We start from the raw sequence: 15,362 nt of genomic DNA, 5'->3' as shown, positions 1-15,362 counted from the left end.
CACACCAAGCTAAACGATTAAAACCCCAATTAAGCAAAATCTTACATTTCACAGTTTCGAGGGGCTTTACAATTATTACTTTGCTTGGTCCTCCTGATCTCAGGCAATTCTGACCCCACTCTTTCTTTGAAGTGCGCAAGTGCTCCAGGTCTATTTCAGTGGGCAAGATTTCCCAGGGAAACACTGTGGTCATGGAAATGGAGTGAGAGAGGAGAGTTATCTGCTACCAACTCTCTCACCTACATTGCTGGAGAATCCCTTTTGGCCTACCCTGCTGTGAGGAGTGGCGAAAAGAACCTGGAAACAGGAGCCCACCGCCTCCTGGAACTTTTAATTCCAAAGACACTTTCCTCCTGGCAGGAAATGAAGGCTTCCTTCGAGTGCAAAGCACTGTCGAGCATGAAGATGAGGTTCTGAGCCCCGAGAAACCACCTTGATGAGCTAGAATGCAACACGCTCATCCCCACTGACAGCTCTGCCTGCCTAAGAACTCAGGAGCTGCACGCTCAGCAGTAGGATGAATCCAATCGTCTGTAATGACTCAGATGGAGTCATTAAAGACCAACAAATTGCCAATCTGAGTATTGAGAATGCAGATTGAGCACCCATTATTGCCTGTTGGATCAAAGAAAAAAATGCCTACATGTGTATTTACTCAACAAGCAATAATGACTCTGAAAGAGCTGGCACATATGAGGAAGTAACAGTCATTTTCACAGCAAATAGCAATAATGATAACATGCCTCACAGAAGGCGGGAGAACAGGGTCACACAATGCCTGCACATCTTATATCTCAGTGAATCCTTGCTGTGAGGGGGCGTGGCGGGTACTGTTACGTTCAGAGCTGATGAGGAACCTGCTTCTCAGGGAGGTCAGGCGACTTACCCTAGGTCACATATTTAAAAGAGCTGGAGCTTGAGCTTGGATTTCCTGACCTCAAACCCAGAGTTCTGTTCACAGCAGATGAATTTGAGCCTTGCCACTCAAAGTGTGCTCCACTGAGCAGTGGCGTCGGTATCACCTGAGACCCTGTTAGAAATTCGGAATCACGGTCCCACCCTAGGCTGAATAAGAATCTGTACTTTCCACTAGATGCCCTGGTGATGTGTGGGCACCTTAAAGAGTTTAAGAGCAATCAGTCTTCACTCAGTATGACCACTTGCTATAACAAAACAGGAACAAAAACAAAAGACAGCAATGAAAACCTCACAAAATTAAGATACTGAATATCACGAAGATTTTTTTTGAGCACTGATAATGAGAATTCTATAGCAGAGATGCCGTTTTTTCTTGAGACAGTTAGGAGGAATTCACAAGCTATGGTATTTGACAAGTTGGTGGAGCCCATGGAATAATGGGCAAAGGAATGTCACCTTCAATAATGAGAAATTAGTTCTAATGTTTCTGTTAAACTTACCAGAGAGATACACTGACTTTTGTGCCAGTATCATTTTTTAAGTTCACCTTTTAGAACAAATCTTTCTGTTAACATGGGCTCCCTCTTCAGAATAGTGAGGCTCGGTAACATCTGGATTACTGGATGTTACTGGCTGGTGATCTCTTGCACGTTGATGCTACAGCTGGAAAAACCATTGGTCCTTGAGTTTTGTAAAATTGTGTTTCATGTTTACACTGGAGTATGGTTGTGGCCAAAGTTTTGAGACTTCACCTCATGCAAACAAGGACCTGGGCAGTGGAGAGCTGACTTTCAGGCCGCTCTCCAGGAGCTGCACTCCGGCCTCCCACATGGGAATGGACTGGAGGCTGAGGTCAAGTTCATCCTTTCCAGTCTGTATTTGGACCAGAGAAGGTGGGCAACCGTTTGGTTTTCTACGAATTTCTCCTCATATAAAGTAAACGGCAGAAGGTTCTGAGGCAGAATGCACACTTATTGCCTATTATCAAGTTTGGAACCAAGATGTATCAAGGATTAAATGTGAAGACAGATCTAAAGAAGTTACGTGGTTATGCTGCCAGACAAAATTGTATCTGACCAAAACAAACCAACAGGGAAGGAAGAGAACGTTTTTCATCCTACAAGCCACTGACCAGCAGCAATTTGTTAAGCACCTACTGCATACTCCACATTATGCTAGGTTCTAAGAGAGATTTGGGAGTATGGGACATTGTTCCTGTACTTGAAGAGCATATGATCTTGCTGAAAAGAAACTATCACATGACAATACAGCAAATTATATAATAGTGTAGAGCTAAGGATTCAAGAATATGAACACGACTGAAAGCCAGATGGATTTAAAGGGCGGGAAGGAGCCATTCTGGGTGGGCCTCGTAAAGTAGGAGACATGTGAGTCTGATGTCAGAGTAAGCAGTGAGTGCAATTCTAGAGAGGAGAGCAACCAAGGGAGATGTGGAAAATGACTTTCCTTATTATCTCTTGTTACCTTTCAGATGGAAAAAGTCAAGAATTACATTTCACTCATATGTGGGGTATAAAACTGAAGGCAACAAATGAACAAACAAGAAAAACAAAACAGACAAAAACTCATGGACACAGACAACAGTGTGATGGTCAGCAGAGGGAAGGGGGTGGGGGGGTAGTAATGTGAAAGGGGGGGTCAACTGTATGGCGACGGAAGGAGACTTGACTTTGCATGGTAGGCACACAATGCAATATATAGATGATGTATTATAGAATTGTCCACTTGAAATGTACATAATTGTACTTATCAAGGTCACCCCAGTACATTTATTTAAAAAGATTTTTAAAAAGTAGATGTGTGAAAACGGGGACCTCTAGACTTTTGTACTCACAAAGGGAAGGGGGGCGGGATACTTGAATGTGTGGGTCTGGCAGCATAAAACCCTAAGTCCTGGCGGTTTCCAGGCCCCATGTGGGGTCGCCTTTACCACGACCCGTGACAGAACTGAAAATGGCAGCAGTTGCTTATCAAATTCAAGAATAAACCAAAGAGCTATGCTGGACCATTCTTGCCTGTAAACTTCATGGAGCTGGGGTCAGGGCTGTCCTGTTGAGTGAAGGGATGTACATCCCCCAGGAACTGAGCCCTCAACTTCTAGATGCGTGACTGCAGGTGGGCGTAAGACCCTTTGGCAGATGCTGCTGGCAGGGACCCACCCATGTTCTCCCAGCTCACACTCGCTTCCATGTGCCAAGGCCACTTACTGCAAAGCCCTGCAGCTCTTTTGCCTGAGGCTTTTCTAAAAAACAACAATTCTGATTATAGGGACAGACAGAGCGTCTGGAATTACCATATATTTATTCAGTGCTCCCGGATGCAGCTGGATCAACTCATGATGGCTGGAGAGTTGGGGAATAAATATCGAGCTGCTTCTCTCACAGCTGGGATAACCTGGACATGTCCTAGTGTCTCCCGGAGTTCCCCGGGGAGACTGAGCCCTGGGTGCTCGCAGGGGACACTTGCTTGAGAATACACCCTCTTCCATGTCCCCACTTCCTTACCAGTGTTTTCAGGTATTACCTCCCAAGGTAGCTGCTGGCACTTAAATCCTCATCTCAACTACCCGAGGAGCCCGCAATTTAAACCTAAAGTAGAAGGCCTAACAATGGGCACCTTTTAAAATACCAGAAACAATATTCTCAAGAGGATTTCTTAGAGAGTGAGAAGATAAAAATAGCTTCCCAATTCCCTCATTGCCGCCTCTTGTTCAAAATCTGAATTCTGAAGTTGAAGGCACGGCATATTATTCAGGGCTTCCCATATGAAATAATAACTGGCGTTGATTTCCTTTTCCCTTTTCCCTTTAAAGGTTAGAGATTACTCACCTCCCCTGCTGGTCATTAAATCAGTCTGGCAGGATTCCTCGGAAGTTCTGTGGCCTTCCGGGCATGTGGCAGTAGCAGGGGCATTGCCGCAGACAGGCCTGCTTGCTGTGATGTGCTACCGAGCAGGTGACTTCAAAGGGCTGCTTCAAGCCTATCTCAAGAATCACTTGGGGCTCACACTGAGCCCCAAAGTCAGGTACCAGATGGCACATCCCACAAAGTCAAAGCTGATCAGATCCCCGGCACCTTGCATCTCTAGTCCCTGTGCCAAGGGAAGCTGCCATCTCTCAGGCAGGAAGCAAACAATTCCTTTTAGGTTACTTCTCCTTCTCTTAATTATCCTAAGGAGTCACCAGTTAAATGTTTAGCTGTTTTGTGAGGTTTGTGAGTCTGGTGAATCCTGAGAGGTTCATTTTCTTGTGTTAATTAAAACAAATTATCTTTGTCATATAGCATCTATCAAGATACCATGAGTCATTAAAAAGGTGGGCTTCTTCTTTCTCACACTATAGCTTTATATTTAAGTTTCAGTTTTAATTAGCAGTTGACCCAGAGTTGGTCCCAAATGCTTATCTGCATGAGGAAGTAAAAGATTTGCTCCCCAAATCTAAAGAAGATGAGCAAGGTGGGCATTTCAGGATACTAGTTGCACAAATGGAATGTGCCCAGGAGTCAGACAACCCTAGGATAATATTATGCTTGGATTATTTGGATATACCTCCTATGAAATGAAAGGAGAATGAGAAGCAATCTTGAACTCTTTTTAATTTTCCCCTCGTGCAAAAATAAAGTGCAAATGTCAAGTGTAATTGAAAAGTTAAAAAAAAAAAAAGGCAATTTGCTGGTCCAGCGGATGCACAAATGTTGCCCTTTCAGGCCTGGGCTCAATCTTTTCTAAAAGTACCTGCCTCAGGAAACTCACCGAAGGGATTGGGCTGCCCAAGGTGTCACAGCCCCTGTCCCCGGACAAAGAACCCTGAGATGCTACGAGCAGAGAGCAGCATCAGCATCTGCAGAGGTGACCTTTATGGTGCCTTCCAAACCCGAGGGTCTTTGATCTCCTGTTCCTTGGATGCAACTTCTTCTTTTGACATTTTATGTTCAGAAAGGCAAAGCAGCTGGACTAGGCAACCAAAGTGTCGCCTCCTACCTCCTGAGCAGGTCACCCCTCCCAGTCGGATCTCACTGACTGTCAGGAGAAGGCCCGCCTAGTGGGTGACTGCTACAGACTGATGGTCAGACCTGCTGCTGACGGGCACTCTGCGAGGTCTCGAGGCCAGGGTCAGCTCAGCAGCTCTGCCGTCCAAGCGGTTCAAATGCATCCAGTTTCTTGGGTTGCTCCACAGAGGGACTCAGACCATAAAGGACAGGGCGACAGGAGAGAGTGAGATGACTGCATCTTGGGGAAGGTCACACTGGGATATCTGGTCTCTGCCCAACTGCCCAAAAGAGCGTTTCCTCAGAGGTCGTAGTATTTGTCCCCAAAATTCTATTAAGATTTTGGCATGTTTTTTTCATTTTACATAATCAATGCAGCTGCAAAAAACATCCTAATGAAACAGAAGAAACACGCAAATGAACCCCTTCAAGCAGGGTTTGGGGCCAGGCGATTCTTTGCTGTTGGGGGCCGTCCTGTGCTCACAGGGTGGGTAACAGCATCCATGACCTCCACCCACTAGGTGCCAGTAGCCACCCACTGCCAGCTCTGTCAAAAATGTCTCCTGGGGGTACAGTCACCGCGGGTTGAGAACCACTGCCTTAGGAGTTAACAGTAGTAACTTCCTGAGAATGTCTTAGCAAAGAAGTTTTGGAATACAGTCTAGGAACTTCTTTATGTAAAGGACTAAGGAGTAAATATTTTTGGCATTGAGAGCCACGTGCCATCTCTGCCTCGCATTTTTCTCTGTCTTTGTTTTGCTACATTTTTTTTAAATGTAAAAACTTCCAAGCTCGAAAATAGGCCGGAATATGCTGATCCTTATACTGTAGAGAAAGAAATGATGCTGATTCCCGTAATGACTGAAAGTGCTGAGGTAGTATTTGGGAAAACTGGGATCTTGACCCAGCTACCAGGTCTTCGTGACACTGAGCTAGCAATTATTCTGCCCTTCTTGGAAAACCTGAATTAAATAATTCCAAGTTAAATTCTATTACTCTCATTGTGCAACTTAATTCTACTTAATGTATTTAAACATAGAAAAGTTAAATAAAATAGAAACTTATATTTGAAAAAGAGATTCCCCAGTAAGTGGAAGAGTGTTTGTGTAACAACAACGTGTCCTTCCCTTGGTTTGCAAAAAAAAAAAAAAAAAAAAAAAATCCCATGGGTTCCTCTGAGGAAGGGGACATGTTGCATAGGAAAGGTCCCTACCCAATTTCAAACCTGAAATATGTTTTGATGCATCCACGGAGGTGAGGGAGGAAAGAAAAATGGTATCTTGGAAAAAGGGAAGCCTAGAAACTGCTTGTATAGCTGTAAAAATAAAAATGTCATTTTGAAAATACGTTCTAAAGTGGTTTCTATGGAATTTTCTTTACCCACCACATAAGGGTCTGAGTAAACCAGGGCAGGTCCATTTGACAAGTATTTATTGAGGGTCCACTATGTGCCAGGACCATATGAGGCACTTGAGTTGAATCCACCTGAACCCTGCCAGTGAACAGCGCCCACACATGAAATCGCCACATTTAATCATCCAGAGAGTTTTTCCAGTTAAAAAAAAAAGCCAGAGATATTTTTCCAGTAAAATATTCAATCTTTCTATCTTTGCATACTGCCAATTACGGATATTTTATGCTTTACTTTGAGCACTTAGTGTTTCTACATAGGGTGGGGCAAAAGTAGGCTTATAGTTCCTTGTATGGAAAGTAATACACTAATTAATAAATAATAATACAAGAATAAACTCTGTGTTTTGTGTTCTCACAATGGTGAACCTACTTTTGCCCACCCTGTATGTGGATTTTCATTGATATCGGCAAGAATCAGTCAAGAGAATGTTTTTATGTTCTAATTACCACTGTTAGAACAATGGTAATGGCATGGAATGTGACTTTGCTCAAATATACTTCATCTGGATCACAAAAATGTACATGTTAAATAATTCAAGTGGCTTATTACATGGGAGGCAGTACATTATAGTGAAAAGGGCACTTGGCTGAGGGTTAAAAATCCTGGGTCACAGTCCTGGTTTGTGTCTCTTTGTCTTTTTTTCCATGGACTAGTCAGTTAATTTTTAAAGAGCAGTTTTCTCATCTGTAAAATGGGATCATAGCACTTTCCTGCCTACCCTGAGGCATTTACTGCATTTAGAACATACTGCATGTTTTTACATGTTACATTGTTATAAAAGGGATAACATTATTACAAGGGTTGGGCTAAGCTGGCTCTTCACTCTACACAGATGATTCTAGAATAAATCAAGTCTCGTCTTGGTCACAGCCCAGATCAATTATCCACAAGACCTTCCTACACTTCATTTTAGGTGATTAAGAAAAAAAAAACCCTATCCATGAAAGCTCAGGAGACACTATCCGGAAATTTGCTCTGAGAGAAACATCACGGATTTTCTATTAAAATATGATAATGAGCTAAATTTAATCTTCTAGTGAAATGAAGACTTTTGAAGATCAACATTTATTTAAACAGCTTCGGAAATTAAGGGTTGATCCCTCACCAGCACCATCAGGCCCCACCCACTTTCACCCAAAATTACATCTCTGCCACACAGCCTTCAGCGGAAACTGCTGCGAGGGAGAGTCACTCCCTTATAGTTTGGGGTCAGGTGTTAACGCTGCAGAGTACAAATCTGAGAAAGATTCAAACCCCATCAGCTGGATTTTCAAATGTGGGTTCTTTTTTTTTTTTCTGTGACAGTTTTGATTATATTTCTAAAAACGAAGCCTAGGTTTTTATTTTTTGTCATCATCCTATCCCAGTCTATTTTTCGGTCAGAAAGTCGCTGGACTAACGTCCCAAGCAGGATCTCCTTCCCTGAGTATTCAGGCACAGCCAAGAGCACTACGAGGAGTGAGGGACTCAGCCCTGTAAGTCAGTCCCTCTAGTTCCCTAGCAGGGCCTGAGAAGCCTCCAGCCTGCTCTGGCTGTGTCCACTTCACCTCTACTGTGGTGCAATAAAGCCGGCAGAGGCTGGCTGGTGTTGTGTACAATGTTAACTGTCAGTGCTGTCCTTGATGCCAGCAACCAAGTATCAGAGTAACACTAGTAAGGGCAGAAACAGTGCCTCTCCTAGCACCTTTTGTAAAGGACGAGTCTTCATCACGTCTCACGGAAAAAAGGAACAAAAACAATAAGCGCGCCTTCTCACACTTTACATTACCATGACTACTGAAGGTCTACTTTTCTGTCCCTCCGCTCCATACCTACCAAGCATAGGGGTGGAGGTAGAAAAAAAATGGATACATAAAATCAAAGACAATCCTTTCCTAAGTCTGGGTTTTTATAAGCTGTATGAATTTTTTTGACCAGAGAGCCAACAGCTAGCAATGAGTTCTGACCACACTTGACTGGGCTGTGGTTTTCCCCAGACACCTGAACAGGAAAACCATCCCATTTCTTCAAACCACTCACTGGCAAGACCACTATCCTTTAAAGCTGTCCTTTAGACTTAGAGGCAAAGCCGGTCTCCTCTCTCTCTCCAACTTTCTCCTATAATACGGTTTTCTGTTTTGAACAGATCAAAATCAAATAGGAGAGAAACAATTGAGTTGAAAAGAGATCTGATGTGCCTGTTGATGTCTCCTTAACCTTGAGAGTGAATGTAACTGGTGATTGCCCATCACGCTGGGTTCATTGCGGGGAAGAAAGCTAGTAGGAACATCACCTGGGGGCAGGGGGGAATACAGAGAAATACCACGTAGTAGATCATCTATCAAAACATGGGGCAGCTTTCCAATTGTCAGGATTGGCTAAATTCTAGTTTCCTTAAGTCTGTGATGAAACTATTACGCGTCTTCCTGAGAAAGCTTTTGGAGCAGTATTTGTGTGCCAAAGTATGTTCACGAAGGTCTTGTGGGGGGGAAAAACCACTTCGATGTTGGAAGTATGATCATGAGAAAAGCAAACATCTCGAGATTAATGTTACTAAGGTTCTGTGATGAGTATGTGTGTACCATTAAAAATATGACAAGCCACCCAATGTGGGAATGCCCTAATTCCATTGAGTCCCTAGTTAGAGTCCCCTCATTACTAATTGACAACATGTCAACAAACAGAGGGAGGGAAATTAGCTTGCCTCTAGGGATAAAGGATTACCTGTGGAGGAAAAGAGAAGGAAAGAGTGCCCCAGGTTCATGGGCTGACTCCTCTTGGAATAAGAAGACCCAAAATCTAATGAGCTTCCAATCCGGGCTCTAGATTAGAGACCCACACAAAAGCAGCACCTGTCACCCTGGGTCCTGGGGCTCCGTCTGGGACTGGCTCCTGTCTGCCCTCCCCAATAAGACCACCTTGACTAAACAGGCTCTGTAATCCCCACCAGGGACTTGGATAGAACATCCTCACCTATTTTTGCTTTTCTCGCACAAGATCTCCACTTTACAATCTCTAGTCCTCACCCCTCTGCTTTTCATAGGAACTTCCTGAAAGTTACCATCATTAAGCTCACTTTTCACATCAAATTCCCACCTCAGGCTGATGGCACAACCTGTTTCTGAGAGAGTCGCCCTCTAACCAGCTGCTTGCTTTCCCGTGCACTTCTCAGGGCCACACAGCCTGGCGTCTGTCCTCACCCTCTGGTTCTGCGCCTCACCCTTGTGCCCAGATGCACCCACATAAAAGTGGATCGACTGAATCCGTCTTTTCCCAAAGAAGTTTTTCCATTTTGGAAAGACGAGGTACTGTGAAAGCTGAAATAACTGTGAATGACAAACATTATTTCCTACCCTAAAGACAGAGATGGCTACCTTGCTCCTGGGAAGAGGGCAGCAGGGCAGCCCCTGTCCTTGCGGGGGACCGCACTTCTTTCTGGGTGGGCGAGAGGCCTTTTCCTCACCATCCCGCCTCACATTCCTTTGCCCCCTCACGGCCCCTCCAAACAGCCTTTCCCAAAACACTGTGGGAGCCAGAGGAAGGGGGAGAAAAGGAGAGGAAGGAGAGAGGGGTCTCTGAATCCCCCCATGCATATGGTATTTTGTTTTCAACTAGCAGGACTTTTTCTTATTCGGTTCCTTCCTGGCCCACTTACCCTAAAGCCTCCCCGCCCCAAAGACCACTGCAACCAAAAGCAGCGCACTGACCACAGCACCCTGACTGCCACCACCCCAACTGTTGCAGCAGCTGCCTGGGTGGCGACGACGGCGGCGAGGGCAGGGCCGGGCCCGGACCCGGACGCTCCCACCCAGGAGGCTGGGAAGCTCTGGGCGGCCTCCGAGGGGCGTGCGGTGCAGGGGAGCCCCTGCGGCAGCCGCCTGGGATAGGAGAGGCTGCGCTCTCAGCCCGGACCCCGCGCGCAGCCAGTCTAGCCGCGGCAGCGGCGCTGGTGGAGGCTGCCCGCTAACGCCCCTCTCTCACCTTTAAGATCAGGTCGGTGTGATGCTGGTCCAGCATGTTGGCTTTCTGGAAGGAGGTGACGATGACCCGGCCGTAGCGTCCGGGTGTCTGTAGGTCCGAGTAGAGCCGGTGCTTGGAGCGGTTGACCGGGAAGAGGCTGTTAACGAGGTTGCGCTCGATCTTGGCGAGGCTGTGCTGGGGCGCCAGCAGGTGCTCCACGCTCTCCTCGACCTGGTAGCGGCTGAAGCTGGCGCCGAGCAGGATGGAGATGAGCACGGGCGCCGAGGCGAAGAAGACCGGGTGACTGGCAATGAAGTGGCCGAGCCGGGAGAAACACGTCCTCAAGCCCCTGTGTAGAACCTGCCGCAGCATCCTAGAGCAGAGCGGGCGCGGGAGGAGGGCGAGGCGCACGCTCGGCGCGGGCTCGGGCGGCGGCGGCGACGGCGGCGGCGACGGTGGTGGCGCCCGCGGTGGCGACGGCGGCGGCGGCGGCGGCGGCGAAGGCGAGACCCGGAGCTTTCCCGAAGCCGCGGCACCACCATCGGGGAGTTCCGCGCCGCGCTTCGGGAGGGTCCCCTCGGGACGGAGACACGCCCTCCTGCCCGCGGCCGCGCCGGCTCGGAGAGCCCCCCAGCCTGGCGGTCTCCGCGCCGCCCCCACCCCGCCCTATCCCGTGCGCCCTCCCCACCCTCCGCCGCCTCCCCGCCCGAGGGGCTCTGCGCGGCTGGGCTGCGTCCCGGCTCAGCGCAGAAGGGGCCCGGGGCAGCCCCCGCGGCGCGTCATGACCCCACTCACCCGACCCCCAAGGCCAACGACGGGGTAGCGCGGGGAGCGGCGGCGGCGCTATCGCGGGGAGACTCTGCGCGCCAGCCTAGGAACACGAGGACAGAGAATTCCAGGCTACACCCAGTCCCCTCCCCTCTCCTTGCTCCCCTCCCCCGGCCCGCCACCCGCTCACGCCTTCTCCCTTCCCTGTATTCTCCGGGGAGACCCAGAGATGAATAAAGAAATGGCCCCTGTTTCCCAAACAAAAAGTAAAGAGTTCTCCCGGGGGGCGTCGGGCGGACCCGCTCAGAGCCGAGTCCCCCCCCCAGAGTGGGAAAGGAAGAGGCTGAAGACTGCGTGCGCCCTGGCTCTCGCCTAGCTCAGGTGGTGGCGCGCACTGGCTGGTGCGGAGAGGGGGTGGGGAGCGAAGACGCTCGAACGTGGAAATCACGCCTCCTCTCAACTAAGAGCCATTTAAAATATCCCCAACACTGCAGCTTCCGCGGGACCACGGGTCCGGGTGTGCGTCTGGGGCGCGTCCACCCAGAGGGCGCCTGTGGAGAATCTTTATACTAGCCCTCATTTAGGATCGCTCCAGACGGGCTGGGTTGGGCAGTTCTGCTGCGCGCCCCTCAGCCTCCCCACCCCGTCCCCCCAGTAATAAAAGTGCTGATAATATGGTAGGTCGGTGGAGCCACGGGTCACCAGGGCTTCGGTGCTGTCAGACTCCCGGCTCTCTGCCCTGCCACCGCTGCCGCCGCCGCCTCCTCTCCTCTTCCTCCCCCTCCCCCCTCCCCCCTCTGTCGTCATTGGCGGGTCTGGGGGACCTGGTGCGTCGGGGCTGGAGCGGGCGCCCCTGCGGGCGTAGAGTGCTTGTGAACAGCTGGTCAGGGAGTCTGTAGCGTTACTCTCCTTCTCTCTTCCACCCCGCCCTCTCCTCCTCAAACGCGCGAGTGTGGGGAGTGGGGAACACCTTATCTCAGACCTGGAGAGATACTGGTCTCTGAGCTTGCCGAGCCGCAGGGGGTGCGGGGGAGCCCGGGGGCGCCGAGGGCTCGGCAAAGTTGGGCGTGTACGTGTGCGCGCCAGCCTTGAGCTAGCAGGCTGCCACAGTGGTTCCCTTCGAACTCTCCCCCTCCAGAGAATTCCCCGAGAAGGCGGGCGCCGGCTTCGGGCCCGGGATAGACCTGCGGCGGCGGGAACGGCCATGCACAGGTACAATTTAGCGCCTTTCCTTGCGCGCTCCCAGCCCCGGGGTCCATCCATTGCAACGCAGGCAGAGCCGGATATCAAGAGTCTGGGCCACTGAGTCGCTCTGTCCGGCCATGGGGGTGGGGCCTGGGGCGTGGCAAGGGGGTCCCCAGGTTTCACACCTCTAGGGCTCGGCCTTTGCATCCTACACGTCTGGTCGCTTCTGCTTGGTCCTCTAGTGCCAAGGGTCAAGCCAGAGGCGGCCGGGAATAGAGGCGCGGTCCCTGGTCTGTGGCCCGCACTACTGAGCATGGACATGCATATTAATTAAATCAGAAGGAAGATGGAATGGGGCGAGAAGGAGGAAGAGGAGGGGGAAGAGGAAGAGAGGGGAAGAGGAGGAGAGGGAGAGGAGAATGGGTGGGGGAACACGACTCTGGAAGGTATTACTCCCCAATGCCAAGCGGCCCTGCACTTCTCAAACTGAACTTGGGAACTTGCACGTTGGAAACAGGAAGTCGTGGGCTGGGAAATCCTCCTCTTTTGGTTTCTCTCTTCCCTTCCCCCACACCAGACCCTCATTTCTAATTTCCCTCAGAAACACCCGAAACTGCCGCGCGGCCCAGCCCGGGGGGTGCAACCGCTCTGCTCTGCCCGCGCTCCCTAGGTCCTTCTCTCCATCCGTACTCTGTCGTCCACTTTCTCTGCTCACCCTCGCTATTCCCCACGCCGCTCACAGCTTCCAAAGGCTCCCCTTGGGCGCCTAGGCTCACCAGCAGTTTCAGCCAACACCTCCCTCCACCACTCCGTATTGCCTTCCCCAGGAGGTACATATTGGGAGGGGCTGGAAATTCCCCCGCTACACTCCGCTTGTGCCCTTCCCCCGGTGTCTTAATTTCTGCTTGCGGATACGCCGCTGCTCTGCGGCGCTTTGCTGATTCACGATGATCGCGGAGGGAAAACCTCATTGACTTGTGCCCCTGCAAGCGGCGAGGCGAGCGCGAGTGGCTGCTAGGGCACCAGCTTTGGGAAACCACCCACCACTCTGCAGCCAAGGTGCTAAATGGCAGGGTGGATGCCCCGCGTGGCTCTCGGTGGGGCGGACCGACAGACCGGAGCGGGGCGGGTGCGGCGGCAGTGGGAAATGCTGCGAGCCTGGTTCTTTGCGGCTGAGCCGGCGGCAGCTGGTGGGTGGGCACTTCTCAGGAGGCCTAAAGTCGGTCTCTGCGCGGGGAGCGAACAGAGGTGTTTCATGTGCCCTGATGCCGGCGCAGCGGCAGAAGTAAGGGAAAGGAAGCCAGCCCACAGGTCTCTTTGGGAGCCTTTCACATTTCGCCGAAGCTCTTTTTATTCTGAAGTCTTTGTCCCTCCAAATGGTTCCCTCCTAACCTTGGATCTCTCTCAGCCCTAGGATTTCCGGCCGTTTAATGTCAGCCCTCAACGCCGGTGTCCCCTCTCTCACGCCTGGGCTGAATCTTAGAGCGGGAGAAACCCAGCGCTGCTCAGCTGGCCGGGGTGGGAGTGTTGTCCTCCCACACGGAAAGGGCCTTTCCTTTGAGACCGAGGCATTTGCTTCTAGTTCTCCCAACTCTTCCTGATTGTCCTTACGTATATTTGGGGAAACTTACACCCTGTCTGCTTTAATTCCGAGACACCCAACGGCCTGAGAGATGATCTTTCTGCACTTTTTATTACCGGCAATCCAGTTAGTATTGTAAAAATTGAGTTGGAGCCAGAGAGCCAGGAGAGAGGGCGTTGCCTCCTCCCAGTTTGTCTCCTCTTTTGATGAGCCGGTCAGGGAAGCTTTTCCAACACCACAGACTTGAATTTGCATTTGGGACAATGACCTTGAGAACAGAGCTTCCATCAGCACATTCGTAAATTATTCCTTTTTCTGATTAAAAATCAATAACATAGTAATTGTAGAAAAATTTAAAAATAACGAGAGAAGGAAGGAAACCAAAAGACACCTGTATCCCTGTATTCCCACCCCCTTGCCAAGGTAAGCTCTGTTTGTAAGTTACATTACACACAGACAGCATAATACAGAGGTTAGGACTAATGGCTCCATGGTCATGAAGCTGAGTCCTTGCTCCACTACTTACTATGATGCGTTCAGTAAGTGACTTAACCTCTTTATGTCACACTCTTCTCTTCTAGAAAATGACAGCAATAATAGTACCTGGCTCACAGAGCTGTGGTGAGGATTCAGTAGTTTAAAAGATGGGAGCCACTTAAAACGTGGCCTGAAATAGCATAAACACGTACTAAATGATATTTGTTATCATACTAGTCTTTTCTAAAAATGTGGTTGTTAACGAGAAAATCAGTCCCTGCCATCCGGGAACTGGCCTGGTATTGTCAGCTGCGACTTGGTGTTGCTAAGAGCTGCCTGGGGACTCACATCTGAGCTTTGGTCCCTTAGTGAACAAAAGCTATTTGCCACAACACCGATGTCAGATAAGGCCATTCTGCTGCTGTGATGGATGCAGACAAAAGACCACTTCATAACCATGTTTGAACACAGACAAAACATGAACCTTCTCCAAACATGTCCCCCATCCTGGCTAATGTAAGTGACTGTTGTGGTTTTTAAAAAACCAACCACAGCTTTAGTCTTGGTCTAGTCTTTTTTTCCCCTGTAGATAAAGATTCATTAAGGCACCCAATCATAAAACTACTTCTGCAATCCGGAGCAAGCCCCGCTGCCTTAAACCCCTTCCTTAAAATCACTTAAGGCAAGCCCAGATCCTGTTGAGATACCCTTCAGGTCTCTGTTGCATGCTCTCCTTTACTGCAACAAAACATAAACCCAACTTGTTGACTACTGGTGTGTTCCTGGTGCTCTTTGGCAGGAGGGCTGTGGCAATGTACATAAAAAGTTTATACACCCTTTTTCCTAAAACTGAGGGTCATAATAAACATTCTGTTTGGCAACCATTTTTTCCATTAAATAGATCACGAGCATTTTCTCATGCCAATTAATATTGCTAGTAAATGTTTGAATACCTGCATGGAGTTCTACCATATGGCTGATACTTCATTTATGTAATACATACCATATTGTTGGACATTTAGTTTTTTAAAAAACTTTACTAATATAAATAACACTGTGTTGAACATCCTGT

At 49.1% G+C, this 15,362-nt stretch overlaps 1 protein-coding gene across 1 annotated transcript in view; it reads right to left on the bottom strand.

Annotated features, from left to right (window-relative positions):
- PTCHD1 (patched domain containing 1) overlaps positions 1–10,650 on the bottom strand; it is a 52,101-nt gene extending 41,451 nt beyond the window's left edge. Inside the window, exon 1 of the mRNA XM_054581209.1 lies at positions 10,300–10,650. Coding sequence (XP_054437184.1) covers positions 10,300–10,650 — 351 coding nt within the window. The remainder of the gene's footprint in view (positions 1–10,299) is intronic.
- Positions 10,651–15,362: the final 4,712 nt, after the last annotated feature.

Source organism: Pteronotus mesoamericanus, unplaced genomic scaffold, assembly GCF_021234165.1.
Source record: "Pteronotus mesoamericanus isolate MK-2021 breed Mesoamerican mustached bat unplaced genomic scaffold, CSHL_Meso_final contig_65, whole genome shotgun sequence".
NCBI classification, from domain to species: Eukaryota; Metazoa; Chordata; class Mammalia; order Chiroptera; family Mormoopidae; genus Pteronotus; species Pteronotus mesoamericanus.
Note: the sequence above shows the minus strand (reverse complement) of the source record. Positions and strands in the feature narration are given on the sequence as shown.